Source organism: Gracilinanus agilis, chromosome 1 (genome assembly GCF_016433145.1).
Source record: "Gracilinanus agilis isolate LMUSP501 chromosome 1, AgileGrace, whole genome shotgun sequence".
NCBI classification, from domain to species: domain Eukaryota; kingdom Metazoa; phylum Chordata; class Mammalia; order Didelphimorphia; family Didelphidae; genus Gracilinanus; species Gracilinanus agilis.
Window position 1 is genome coordinate 683,791,649 of NC_058130.1, and position 15,435 is coordinate 683,807,083.

The 15,435-nt window shown below is 33.0% G+C and overlaps 1 protein-coding gene across 3 annotated transcripts in view; it reads left to right on the forward strand.

The window, feature by feature from the left end:
• Window positions 1-240: 240 nt before the first annotated feature.
• The window catches only part of PHF20L1 (PHD finger protein 20 like 1), a 114,366-nt gene continuing 99,171 nt past the window's right edge, over window positions 241-15,435 (forward strand). For all 3 annotated transcript variants that reach the window (XM_044669213.1, XM_044669216.1, XM_044669221.1), the window contains exons 1-2: window positions 241-479; window positions 2,930-3,048. In XM_044669213.1, coding sequence (XP_044525148.1) covers window positions 2,966-3,048 — 83 coding nt within the window. In that variant the 5' untranslated portion in view covers window positions 241-479; window positions 2,930-2,965. The remainder of the gene's footprint in view (window positions 480-2,929; window positions 3,049-15,435) is intronic.

Genomic DNA, 15,435 nt, shown 5'->3' on the forward strand with positions numbered 1-15,435 from the left:
CAACTCCCCACTCCCTAAGCAGCGCCCTCTCCACCCAACGCAGTAAACCAAGACTTGCAAGACCTCTCCTCCACACGGCCTGCGCCAATGTCCCCCGCTCCCCACCCCTCCGAGCGTCACGTGACCGGGTCCAGGCTGGCTTCCGGCGCGGCGCACGCCGGTGACATCACGCGGGCCCGTAGTCGCATCAGGGTTGGCCTCCCTGCTGAGGGAGGGAGGGTGGGAGGCGGTGGCTGAAGCTGGAGGCGGAGGCGGCTGTGGGCTATGTGGGGCTTTGAAGGAGACTGAGCCCGTTCCCCTCCTCCCCCACACCGGACACGGCGCTGTGGACACAGGCTCGCCCTGGTTCCTCGCCCCCGGGGCTGAGGCGGAGACCCAGGCAGGCTGTCCTGCTTGGGCTCGGGCCCCGGCGCCGGCGCCGGCCAGGCCCAACCGCTGGGAACGGAACGGAACGGAGAGGAGCTGAGGAGGCCGAGTCGGTAAGAGGAGGGAGCGGCGGGGCCTGGCCAGGGCCCAGGCTGGGACGGCCCCCGGCGCCGGGTATCTGTCTGTCTCTCCCTCCCTCCCTCCCTCCTCCGCTTTCTTTTCTCCCTCTCTCCCTCCCCTGTCTCGCCTCGTAACTCTCCGCCCCCTTTGTCCAGACTCAGCCGCTCCCTCCCTTCCCTTGCCTCCCTCCTTCCTTTACCCCCTGCTGAGGTCTCAGGGAATGTCAAACCTGGCAGTCTTGGCTCCGCTTTTTCCCCTGCCTTTTCTTCCAGCCTCTCTTTCCCCCTAACTTTAGCTGTCATCCCTTATACCTTAATTCCTCGTCCGTCATGATACCTTTTCCCTTCCCTGACATCTTTTCTGTCTTGTCCTTTTCTTTCATTTCTGACCATTTTTCCTAGTCCATTCCCTGGTCTTTCGTTCCTCCCCTCCCCCAGCTTTCCTTGACTCTCCCCTTGGCTTCCTTCCCTCAGCTCCCCAGTTTTCCTTACCTTCCAGTCTTTCTTATAACCTCCCTTTCTTCTTTGACTCCCTCCCAGTTTGCTTTCCTTCCTACTCAATCTTGCTTACCCTTTTCCAGTCCTGCTTGCTTGCTCTCCCTTCCCCCACACCATCTTGCTGGCCTCCCCCATCTTTTCCATAGTCCCCCATTTTCCTTGCCTCCCCCCTCTTCATTGCGGTCAATTTTCTACGATTTTTTCCCCCTTCTTCCCCTACACACCCTTCATTTGCTCGTGGGTGTCCACCACTTAATTATCACACCCTTACATTCCCCCTTGCCTTGCTTCCCTATCTATATTTTTTGAATATTCAGTCACCTCTTAGGGTCTACAAGTACATAATTTCCTTTTTTCCCTCATGGAAATTTGTGTAATTGTTTTGTGGCTCCTGCCTCTGTTTTTTGTATCCCTGACCTTAATTCATCTTTCTCATGACATCTTCCTAATTTTTTCTATCCCTAAGTATTTCCATATACTAGGTGAGTTTTTATTTATTACTCAGCAGTATAGTCTTTTGTGAGCCTTGTAAAACTTAGCATGCTTCCATTGCTGAGTATTTACACTGTTCACTCTGGGAGGAACCTGACAAAAGGTTAAAAATAATGTAATTATGTATCTACTTAAACGTTTCAAATGTTGTCACATATGTAGCCATTGCAACATATATTCCTGAATCTCCTGTGGCCTTTGCCCCTCCCCCGCAATTTCCTAGCAATGTAAGTTTACCTTTATTTTATTAAAAAAAAAAAAAAAAAAAGAAAAAAGTATCCTTACTTGGCTTTGATTGTTCCCTTCCATTCTCCACTAATTTTGACTATTGGGTTTTGAATTTGGGACATTTAATTCTGGCATTAAATTTTATTACCACATATATGGTCATTTTTTCTTTTTACTTATTGAAAGTAAGGATGAGAGTGATAGATGATTAGAGATTTTTGCTCATTTTTGGAACTCTTTCCAAAAAAAGTACAAAAAATTTGTATTTATCCAAAAGGTTGTACTTCAGAATAATAATTGGAAAATTTTATATATTAGATTTTAGAAGTTTGTTTTGGCTATTTGGCAGAAGGTTAACTTTCTAATTACATTTTGCTTAGGCTAATATAATCTGTTTATAGGTCTCTAATTGCACATACCCAGCCATAGGGAAAAGGTGGTTATAAGGAAGCAAGATTAAAATTGAATAATCTATATATGAATAATCGAAAGCAGGCTGTTATTTTGTAGTTTTCTTGATCTGAAATAATACAAATGTTTTCATTATCAGAGTGGTATTCTTTTATATTGATATTTAATATACACAGCTATTTACAAAGTTAAAAGTTAAGCAGTTTCCAATACATTTCTTATCTGAATTAAATCAAAAAGCTACACTTAAATCATCTCAATTTAAAAAATAAAAATCTTTATATTGTTATTATCTGATATTTGCCACTTAAATCGTAGTTGGTGTGAAACTTTGATACAAAATTCTTAAAATTTTTATTGAGGTACTGGTACTGTAATTGAAATTGGCATACTTTTAAATCAGATAATGTAAAATTTAGGTTAGATTTTTCTTGCATGGATTGAAACCTCTTTAGGGATCACATAAAGCATTTGGATTTGCTGTGGCTGTTAAATTCCATTTAAGATTTCAGGTGGTTCATTTATTTCTTAGCAAATTCTATTGGTAGATCTCTTCAAAATTAGAATACATTTTATAAACTTGAATAGTATTTATTATGTAGACTTTCCCTTCATCATTCATTTAACTATAAATTGAACAAATCTAAGTGTTGAAGTATCTTTAAATTTCCTCTAAATTGTCACTTCTGAGATGAGTTGGGCAAATATAATTTTCAGTTTTAGTTTTAAAATATTCTATTTGAATTTTCTTGTTTGTTTTTCCCACCTACCTCCAGCATGTCATGCTGGAATCTAACAATTTTTTTCTCTTGAAGTAGTGAAAAGAGAAAACTGAAGAACAGACTCTCAAGATGAGCAAAAAGCCCCCAAATCGTCCTGGAATCACTTTTGAGATTGGTGCTCGTTTGGAGGCACTGGACTACTTACAAAAATGGTATGAAAAACATAGATTTTGTTCACCTCAAAGTATGTGTAGCATGCAGTTCTATGTCTTAACAAATTCTGCCCCAATTATTAGATTATTTTTTATTTTTAAAACACATATCAGCTTTTACTTTTTTTCCTTGAAAATAAAAAGTTGCAGATTTAAAATTTTAATGTAATTTGTTTTTTGCTATAAAACTATTTATTAAACCTATTTAGGTATCTGGAATGGAAATAAACACATAGTATATGAGGGATTTAGAACTTTGGACACATGAAGCCTATTTTAGTATGTTCTGTTATAAATATATAATTTGCTTTCTTTGTATATTTTAAATGTGCAGTTAAGAGTATATTATTTGATGGTTTTCAGTCATATAGAACCCATCAATGGTCAAAATTTTACTTTTCCAAAGGAGTCATGTGTTTAAAATTTGCTTGTATTTTATTTTCCTGAATGAACATAATTTACCTCCTCCAGCAGTATGTCCACTTGGCAAGTGGATAAGTGTCTTATCTTTAGTTTACCAGCTTTTAGGTTAATATTTTTAGATGATCTAAAAAATATGTGATTCTTTCTACCCTCTGTTTCCTTTTCTGCTGTTGTGCTCTTAGCATTGCAGACACAGGAAAAGGATACACAGGACTGAATGGCATTATGTATTTTTCTTCCGTTTAATTGGTGCTTGTGGCCAAATCATTTTGTCACTAAATGACCAGCCTAATTGTACTGAATTTCTCTGATAGCTAGGCTGGTACTTGGAAAACATCTTCATTTGCTTACCAGGACCTTACCTGAAGCTATTCTATCATGGTAAAATCTATTAGATCTTATCCTCTTTTGGACATAGACTTTGAGAACCCAGGATTACCTCCACATCATGATGAGGCATTAGACTATGACTTTGTAAAAGACTAGAAGAAAGAAAGAAGTTGCAACTAAACAAGGTACTCCTTGAAAAGGCAAAGAAAAATATTTTTTTTTTGGTGACAGATTTATTTAGAAAATTCTAGAGATTTAACTAAAAAGAATTAAAACAGTAACTTTAATAAGTTAACAGGATATAAAATACACTCACAAAAATCACCATACTTTCTCTATATTATAAAAAAATAGAAGTAGAAAAAAAATTCATTTAAAATAAAAATGGAATGCATAAAATAACTACAGACAAGAATTCTGTGTATACAACTATAAAGCCCTTTGTGGAAATAACGGATGAAAAATAATTTGAGAGACATTAATTGTTCATAACTGGACTTTGCTAAAAAAAAAATCACAGTGCTGCCTAAATTAATTTTACTGATTCACTGCCATACTGAACAGCCTACCTACCAAAAGGATTTCTATATAGAACTAGACAAAATAATGGCAAAATTCATTGAGAGGAAAAAACTATAAAGAATATTAAAAAAAAATAATTTTTTTTTAAGTGAGAAGGAAGCGAGTACATAACAATAATAGATTTTAAGGTATAGTACAAGCAGTAATCACCAGACTATTTAATACTGATTAAAAATAGAAAAGTTGTTTGATGAGTATACAGTTCAAGTATATAAGACCTGGAAATTATTTAACATGGTTACATAGTATTCCATAAACCCAATGGCACCAACTGCTGAGGGAAAACCTTGCTATTTGACAAAAGTTCCAGAGAAAGTTGAAAAACAGGCCAATAGGAATCAGGTTTAGATAGAAGTCTCATACATTTTTAGTAGTATTCAACTCAGATAAAAACAGAGAGTATTGCACCATATGTAGGGATCCCTGTGGTCATGTTTTGACATAGTTTTGAAATGTAATATTATCTGTTTTTTATTATATTTGTATTTATTTTATAAAAATTCTCCAATTACATTGTAATCTGTTTCAGACCACAGTTGGGTGTTTTGTGGACCACATGTGGCCCATAAATCATGTGTTTAACACCTTTTATTTAGAAATGATAAAAATTATTGATCATAGATAAATTAGAGGAAAAGGAAAAAGTATTTTTCATAACTGTGAATGGGGGAAGAGTTCTTTATCAAGAAAGGATAAGAGATAATCACTCAAACAAAAATAGACAATTTTGATTATCTAAAATTGAATCAGGAAAAGTTAGCTGTAAAAAAAATCTGCAAAAAATCTTTTTATTAATGGTCTACCTTTCTAAATAGATAAAAAGTTGATACTAATATGTAAGAATAAGAGCCATTCCCCAGGAGATAAATGGACAAAGGCTGTGAATAGGTAATTCTGAATTAATGAAATGTATGCCATTAACATCCATATTAAAAATACTCCAGATATCTAATAATATAATTGCAGTTTAAAAGAACTGTGGTGTTCTACTCCCACCTATCATATTGGCAAAGATGACAGAAAGAGTAGCAGTTGTTAGAGGTGAAGGGACTGTGAGAGGGCTAAGATTCTGTTGATACAGCTACAAATTGTTCTAGACAGTCTTGAAAGCAATTTGGAACTCTACCCTAAATGTCACGAAATTGTACCCTTGACTCAGCAATAACGTTATTAGGTGGTATAACTAGGTCAAAGAATATGCATAAAAGATCTCCCCAGAGAGTTAAAGGGAGAGGAACTCATAATGTGCAAATATGTTTTTAGAACTTTTTTTGTAGCAAAGAATTAAAATATTAAGTGTTTGCCTATAAAAACAAGTATAACTGAACAAATTATACTATGTAAAAATAATGGAAAGAAATGACTAAAGGGATAGATTCAAAGAAACCTGGGAGAACATGAGTAAATTGAGCAGAATCCAGAGAACAGTTTATAGTTATTATTATACTGAAAAGGAAAACAACTTTGAAAGACTAATAAAAACACTGATGAATGAAATGATAACTCATGACTCTTTAAGTCTGCTGAAGTATTCCTCTACCACCTCATATAGAGGTCATAGACAGAATGAAAAGTGCATTTTGAGATACCACTAGTGTGTGAATTCATTTTGCTGGACTATGTTTGTTCCAGGGGAAGCTTTTAAGTTTGAAAGGGGGGCAGAGAATTAATTGTTAGTGGGGTGAGAGAATAGTGACAGTGCTAGAAAAGAAAGAAAAGACTATGAAAGAAACATTTAAAAGTACATGGAAAGGAAAATGAAGTTCAGAAGCGGACATAGACAAAATGGGAAGTTTTAACATCATGTTAAATGTAATATTAAAAAAAAAAATAAGCTATAGGTAAAAGAGAGTCATAGTTTCCAGTCCTTTTTTTATTCTTTATTTTATGGAAAAATTCTTGTTGGATGCTCTATCAAGTTCATAATTTAAAAAAACTTTATTCCAAAAAGGTGCAGGAAGGAGGTAGTACACTGGCTTTTGCAATATAGCTAGGTGAAAATTTTAGAAAAGTATATTGGAAAATGCAAGCTTGAGCTGAGCATTCTAAGGGCTTTTGGAATGTGGCTGAAAGGTCACAGGGCTTTTGAACTCTGAGACAGTAGAAAGTAACATTAAAGGATTTTAATAATAAAATAAGGTGGGGCAAATGGGAAATGGGACAAATTATTCTTAACAGCTACGGGAGGGAAGAAACAGGGGTTTAGGTGGTCCAGGAAATCAGGGCAGGGAAGATAAAACTTACACTACACTATATACTAGGATAAATGCAAGCTTGACAGGGTTTTGGGGATCTCACTGCTTGCTCCAATGATGTTCTCAGCTGTCCCAGGGTCCAGGGTGTTGGTACAGTTCACAAACTCCACTGGATCACTCCAATAGGCTCTCACGGGCCTGGAGGTCCACCCTCCAAAGCTACTGATTAGGACCTATTTGTAGTTCCTCAAAATGAAGTCCAAGTAGGGTTTCTCCAGTGAGATCAAGGCACAAGCTCCTCTACCAGTGGCAAAAACTCCCAACTGTCCCAGAGTTCAAAAGCCTTATGACCTTTCAGCCACATTCCAAAATCCCTTAGAATGTTCAGCTCAAGTTTGCATTTTCCAATATACTTGTCTAAAATTTTCGCCTATCTACCTTGACTTATTCCTTATTACACTATAACATATGCCTGAAGGCAACATTATTTCATAGAACATTGGCTGTCTCATACCACAGTGCATACATAATACCATATGTATTAGCAAAATGACAGCTATAAAAATAAATATAGTTGGTGCACTGACATTCATTGAAATGAATTAGGAGGTAGAGAAATTCTACAGACATCAATAAGACCTTCTAAATTCAAACATACAATTTAAGTGGAGGTGGTGAAAAAATGTATCTGAAGGTATAGGTTAGTAAGAAAGTATTAAGAGTACAAATGCTTGTCATCTTCATAGCAGAAGGCTCACACATTTACATCATGAATACTTCAAAAAAGAATTATTAGTGTGTCAAGCACCATATGACATCACCAAAAAGTAGTATTTTAATAGACACAAAAGGACTCTCGGGAGTTGTCCCAGTATTAGTAGTCTTTGTAGTTAAACAATGACTTGTAGATCATAGATCAGAATTGGTAAAAAAAACAAAACAAAAAATCTTGAAGAGTAGCAAAAAAAAAAAAATATATATATATATATACATATATATATATATATATATATATAGCATATAATTGATAACACTCAATCTTGAAGTTTTTAAATGAGTGATTAATAATGAAAAATGGGTGATGGATAGGAAAAGCAACATCACCATTCATAATTATATACAACTTTTAACCTGATATAAATTAGTTGTTATATAACAGAGCAGTGAAAGCAAAGTGCCAAACAAAAGAGATGGTGGCCCAAGGCAGCACCAGTTGAGGACATAAACTTGTTTATAAAAGTTTATTCTGAAGGTATGAAAATAATTATGAGCTATTACACCTCATAAAACAAAGAGAATCATTAGAGGATAAAACTGCTTTACGTTTGGTTAGTCAGCAAAACAAGTCATGCCAAATACAATTAATGATGAAAATGAAAGAATAACAAAAACATTGGAAAAGATGTACAGAGTTGTTGGTTTTTTTTTTTTTATACTGTTCATCATGAAAAACACGTAGACTCTTAACATCACAGTCCCCTAATGAGCTTATAGAGGTAGTAGAAATGGCATTGAAGTGAATAAATATGGGAATATTGTTGTACATTGAAGAAATCCATCCTGGAGGTGATAAACATGATTGTCTGGGCGTGGTGGGATCTATTCACAAGGTATCTGAGTTAGTGATATATCCCAAAGGTATAGAAAAAAAAAAGTAGGATTGAAAAAAGATGACTAACAAAATTAACAACTACTAATCTATATGCCTTTTTTTATATAAAATCTTTGATATTCATTTATAAATATTTTGAGGGCATTCTTGATGAAGGTATATAAATAGAGAAGAAAAGCAGGATTTTGCAAATGATATTCTATAAAGGATTACATGTTTACTATTGTGTAGTTAATTGAAGGATGTAGAGATTACAAGATCCCATTATACTTATTGTTAATTGATTCTGAAAAATTTTGATTTTGCTTTCCAATAAAATATCTCCCCTAGATCAAAATGTTGATGGTTCCTTGAATGAATAATGGAATGATCAGAATTATCTTGTGCTACAACTCTATAATAAATAATAAAAATTCAGTTGAGGTATAAAACAAGAAGTATTTCCACCAAAAAAGTGTTCATCAGTAGCTTCCTGAAAACACCTATAATCACTCAAAAGAATCTGACCTTATTTTCCTCACAGGAAAGACCAAATAAGTGGAAAAAAAATGTATTTCTCAGATTATGACATGCATTTGAATAGACTATTTATAGTGTTCAATTGTCTGTCTATCTATCTATCTATCTATCTATCTATCTATCTATCTATCTATCTTATCTATCTATCTCTCTATTACAGACAGTATATGAATAGACAAGTAGTTAAGTACAGAATTAAATGAGAAGAGTGGGCTGGGCTCTCTTCATGAAATTTTGGATTTTTAATGATCTTTAATGATTCCAAAGTTCTTCCTAAAACAAAAATCCATCTTTTAAATACTAATATTCTACTAATAGTTGTTGCATGACCTCAAGATCTAGAACACAATGGGCAATCACACTAAAGGCATTAGAAAAGTTCATGTTAATAAGTAGGCTGCAATGAATAACCAATAAAAAATGTAAAAGAAGAATGAGATTAAAAGATGTCAGGGAAATTTATGGTAGAAAAAGAATGTAGGCTAGTCAGGAATAGTTGAGCTCTGCTGAGTGAAGAAATGGGAATTTAGTGTTGCCAGTGCTTCATTTGGTACCCCGTTCCTTAGTAGTTTGTCTATGGTTATCTTTTTTTTTTTTTTTTTTTTGCATTAAACTATTATCTTAATTGACATCTAGGATATATACTATTAATGATTACCTAAAAGCGCTTAAATATAACTAACATTTCAATTTTTTTTTATTTTTAATTTTGGAAAGCCCTTTGATAGCCAAACATGTGGACACGGTTGCATCAGGAAAGGTTTGAAAGAGGGTGAACCTTGCATCAGTCTTAGAACTGCCATATTCCTTGGAGAAATGGGTTTTAGGGAGCTGTTGAGCAGGGGGAATAGGAAAAATAGGTATCCTAGCTACTTCTGAGTTCATGTTTTGTTTGACATTAATTCAGTCTGTAAGTACTTCTGTAGCTGAATATGAATACAGAAACATGCTCCAACCAAATGAAAATGATGTTTAGTTATTTCCTTTTAAATGGTCTGTGTTTCTCTTTTTATTTTTTTTATGCAGTTAATGAAATTTTGATTGTATTATGAAATATTCTGTACTTGTATTCTCTGGAGTGCTAATTTTATTCTTGATATTTGTTAATAAAAGTTCCCCTATTTTAGGTTAATCAATAATTGACCATCATTGATATCTCTCTTGTTCAAGACAATGACTTTTTACCATAGAAGGAGCTATTACATGTGATAGAAAGAAAATCTGTACATATGATATAAGAATACTTTAGGTTATATCACTCACTACATGACATTGATATATTTGCAGACTAGTTTAAAGGTCAGAATTTAAGGAATTTTTCTTTTTTAATAATTCATGTTTACAGATATTTACTCCTGGTACATAAGTAGTACAGGTGTTTAGATTTTATTTTATAGATGAAAAAACTGAAGTTCTAGAGAATCAGGACTGGAACTGGAGTTGTCTGACTACTGAGTCCAGTGATTTTTTATTTTTACTATATGCTGCTACCACTTGTAAAAAATGAGATGATTCTGATTAGTATTATCCTTCTAATCCCCAGAGGAACAGATTTACCATTCATTCAGCACTATTACAAAGTTATACTGACTTAACAACTTAATTAGTGTCTAGTCTTGGGAGAGCATATAGTGTTATTTGTAATTTTCTTTCCAGTACTGTTTATATCATCATTAATTTTGCATTAGAGTATGTTCACTTTTGGTGTCCAAATATTTACTGAATAAACAGTTTAAAATTGATTTATATTGGAAAGACTTTAAAAAGTACCAAAAATAATGTATTTTAAAACCGGTTGCTATTTTATATTCTATTTTATTTTGAATGGAGTAAGAATGAAAAAACTAAACCCAAAATATTTTATAATCTTTTCAAGAAAATTGTTAGTAGATTTTATATAGGATCATTAAAATTTATGACCTTAATGAAATTTTGATTTAATTATCTTATCTGCTCAATTATTTTAACCAAATATAAGGAGCTTTAGTCAGAGTCATAATAGCTAAGAATAATATAGTGAAAGGCAAATTGTTTTAGTTCTATATGATAATTTCTTCTAGTCTAGGTTTGAGTTGAACAAAGTAACCTTTCCAGAATTGAAAGAGACCTAATATGAATGGTTTGTTAATTACTGTTAGCAACAACTTTAGTCAATACAGTATTACATATGGCTAACTTGTTTTTGCCTTGTGCAGTTATGGGATAGACTATTTTATAATTATTCAATTCATAAATAAAATTTTTTTCAATATTTGATATTTGTAACATCTGTGAAATTATAGATATCTTATTTTTTAAAAATAGAGTTCTATATGTAATTATCTAATTAAAGGCAATCCACTTCTCTTGCTGTGGATTTATTACTTTATATCAGCAATTTCAAATAAAGTGCCCTGAACTCAGAAAGCACTTAATAGATATTTGCCATATTGAATAAAATAGTTCTTATGCTTAAGTGATAGTAAAGTCTAATATCATTTTCTGGGTGTTCATTTAGTCATTAATATTTGTTATCCATGATGTAAGACATCAAAGAAGTTCTGTGGTACTTTCTGTATTTGTGTCATGTGCTATGTTCTACTTGATATTAGAAAGGTTTTTTGTAGGTAGTTGCTTCATTAGCAATAAAAGTACAAAATATTTGAACCCTGAGTATTTTGCTGTCTACTAAGGAGCAACAAAAGTTTTATTACTTAAACATCTAGAAATAATGCTTTTCTTTATTATTTTTTTAGACCTTTATGGTATAGTAATTATTTCATATTTGCTAATTCACCTCAACAAGTATTTTAAAATATTTGCTATGTATTCAACACTTCTAGATATTGGGGATATAGAAGTTTAACTATCTCTTCAGGGTGTTTATATTTAGTTGAGGGTAGATAAACTGTGCTAGCTTGTATTAAAAACATTATTTCTCTATATATCTTTCATATAGTCATCTTGGGGAAAAAAGATGCAAAACCCTCTAGTGACAATGTTACTGAAGGCTCTAGTATTGTTTATCTAGTTTATCTAGTATTGTTTATAGAAGGTTTTTATGATTGTAAGGAAGAAAAATGTTCTCTATAAATAAGTTAAATTTTAATTAAAAAAAAGCAGAAAATTTTCAAGTTCTTAAACTTTTAATTTTAGGGTAGATTTACTTTTAAGTCAAATCTGTTTGAGACACCAAGTTGAAAGACTTGATTAACTTAAATTTTTTACCTTATTTCTCAGTCTGACTTTAGTATATTTTCTTCACAATTCAGAAAGAGAGGTGCTGGCTTCATCTCCTAGAAGCTACTTTTAAGATTTCAAATAGTGGTTTGCTTTTGAGGTTGAGAAGTGATTTAACTTCAATTTGCAGGGTTAGTTAACTTTGATGATTGTAGATTTTCTTCTGTCTAAACACTAAATCCTCTTTAGAGTGTTTTAATGTATATTTTCTCAATTCATAAATTTGTTCTGAAAACACCTATTAATTTGACATGTTGAATATTCAGTTATTTAACAGAAACAAATTACATATAAAAACATGTTTATATATATCACCTATCTTTTAATCTTGGTTGCCACCTCTGTTGCCACTCATTAAAAATCTATGAAAGAAAATCTGGAAAAAATTGATATTAGGACATTACAAAGCATTCTGATTCATTGGTTAGAAAACACAGATTTGGAAGCCCCTATTTAGTGTAAGAAAAATTCTTAATTACTGGTCCTAAATGGAATTTATATGCCCTGATAAAGCATATTTTTTAATATGTAGAATTGAACTAGATGCTATTTAAAGTCCCTCCTAGTTTTTCATCTTTGATTCTATGATTCTTTGATTGAGTGAAATGATTTTATGATAAAAATGAACCTCAGGGCAAAAACCCATATAACATTTTTTGAGTAGAAAAATAATTCAGCATGTTATTGTTTTTAATGATGACTTATACACCCTATACATTATAGGAGAATTCCATGGTTCTATCCAACTTTTATATAAAGAAAATAATTATGTTAAATCTTTTTTAGTGGCTATTTAAATTTGTTGTGTTTTTATTTTATTCAGAATCTTCTTTTTTGTAAGCAAATTTACGTCTTAAAATATACAAGTGGATTTTAGAAAGCATATTACATAAAATTCATAGATTTTATACTTATTTCCCACTTTTGCATGAATATTTCCATGTAATTTCCTTCTAATTCTGAACAGGAAAAGAATGAAAAGCAATATAAAGCTAGCAGATGTTTTTGAACATTAACAGAAATTTTTGGTAGAGTAAATTCTAAACTAGCAAATTCTATCTGTGCATTTGGAGTTTTTGAACTGATGAAGTACTTAAAAATGTGCATTTTAAAAAATTTACTTGCATAGGAATGAAAGTGATTTGGGGATTGAGGAAATAATAATAGGCTGTGTAGGAATAAGAGACACCTTGTTGAAGTAATGCAAGTATCAATCATTTGATCAATAGTGAGTTCTTTCTTTGTGCCAGGTGCTGTGCTAAGCCCTGTAGATATAAAGAAAAAGCCAAAACAATTCTTACTCAAGAAGCTCATATTCTAATAGAAGAAGCCTCTTCTACATAGAATGCCATATATAAAATAAAGACTTTCTATTCGTATATGCAATTATCCTTCCCAGAATAAGACTATTGCACTTAAAATTCTTTTAAACCATACCTAACAGTGTGGGTAGTAAATTCCTTTGTGTTTTAGATTAAGTCATTGTGGTATATGTGGGATTGGATTATTCCCTATCTGGAAAGTCCATTTTAGAAATTCATAGACTAGGGCTCTAAAAGATGAGTTATTCTTTTTTTTTTTTCAGATACCTTTATCTGGCAAAAACTTGGCTCTTATATTATCCAAGAAGTAAGTTTTCTCTCTTTAAAGAAAAAAGTTTAAAAAGAAAGAATCCTTGCAGTAAAGAGTAAATGGCTGATTTTCATATTAAACATTTTTCTATAACTGAAAATAATGTTGGAATTAGTTTGGACGTTAATAAAACACAATTTTGTCTCACCTACATTATATTATTATATTACTTTTGTGTCATTCTGTTGATGCATGGTTTGACAGAGATTTTTCCTGATGGCTAGTCTCAAATAATTTTGCCATTGTTAAAGCCAATTTCTTCTTGTCCTATCTTCTTTTGAAAGATGAAAGACTGAATGCTGTGGAAGCATATGCAACTGAGAGTGAGGAAATTATAATCCAAGCTCAGTTTCCTTTAATGTAAAATGAAAGGCATGAACAGCAGTTCTAAACCGTGTGTGTGTGTGTGTGTGTGTGTGTGTGTGTGTGTGTGTGTGTGTGTGTGTGTATGTGTGTGTGAGAGAGAGAGAGAGAGACAGAGACAGAGACAGAGACAGAGACAGAGACAGAGAGACAGACACTGACTCTTGGCAATCTGATGAATGAACCTATGTACCCCTTCTCATAATAATGATTGTAAATGCATAAAACATATAAAATTACAAAGGAAATAAGTTATTTGAAATAAAGGTGTACTTTTTTTCCCCCATCCAACAGTGTCTGACCTGAAATTTATATATGTAGACTTATGGATCTGAGATTCCCAGAGTAAGAACTTTTGGGTTAGATAGTACCCAAGAACCTTTTAGTTTCAAAATTCTACATTCTGAGATTGCTTTAACACCTATATCAAAAGTTAGCAGCATTTTAAATTTTGCCATCCCATCAGCATGCAGAAGAAAGAGAAAAAGATAGGGTAAAAGAAGTAATTTATACAGATATTTATTTAATGCCTACTATGTCCTCAGAATCATCTTTTATGCAAAAAAGGTTAATAAATGTATAATGAGTATCTTTGAAGAGAGAAGAAAAACAGAAAAAGGAAGAGAAGAAATGCTAGTGGTTAGGAATGATGCAGTGCCATTGACAATTTCAAGTTCATAGAATTGTTTGCTTATAACTGGCTTATGTAAGATTCTTAATACACTGGAAGTTCAGCCTTTTCTAGTAATTTTTTTTACTACAGTAACTTGGCAGTTAGACTTGGCGATTTAAAAACAAAAGTTTTTTTTTTCTTTTTAATAATCCATTATTGGCACAATGCCAATTTGAGCTATATAAATGAAAAAATAATTAAAGTGAAGACTAGTGGCAAGACAACATTGGAATAGGAATTGTCTGAATATAAAATCAATTTCCAGTTATCTTTTCCAGTGATTTAAAGAAGAAAATGACTATTATTCAGAAGTCTGAATATATTTTACCCTTGGAATATGATCTGACATGTACTTATACACACTCACACAGACAAATGCTTATACTTTTGAATGGTCAGTTGATGGTTGAACAATAGTCATTTTCCTGTCTCCTTTACATATGTAATTAAAGGAGATATGTATTATCTTTGATTTAGAAAGCCCTGCATTCCTCAGTGCAACATCAGGTCATTATTGTTTTAGGGAACCAGAAAATCTTCAGAGAGAATGAAAGGGTTATCTTTTAAGGGATATCCTTGGGATAGTACTAGAATTAAATGTTCATCTGAGAGAGCCTGGCTACTTAGAATCCTTACCAAATTGTAACCATGTCACAGTTTGCAGGAATAAAAGAAAAAATGGGATTCTTTTTGCCAAATGGACATTAGACCTTTTATAGACATAGTATCTTAGCTAGTGGCAATACAGTTTCTTATTTTTTAACCCTTTTTTTTCTTGAAATTCTTTTTTTTGTCATTAATACAAATTCATGATACAATTAATCTATTTTATATCACTT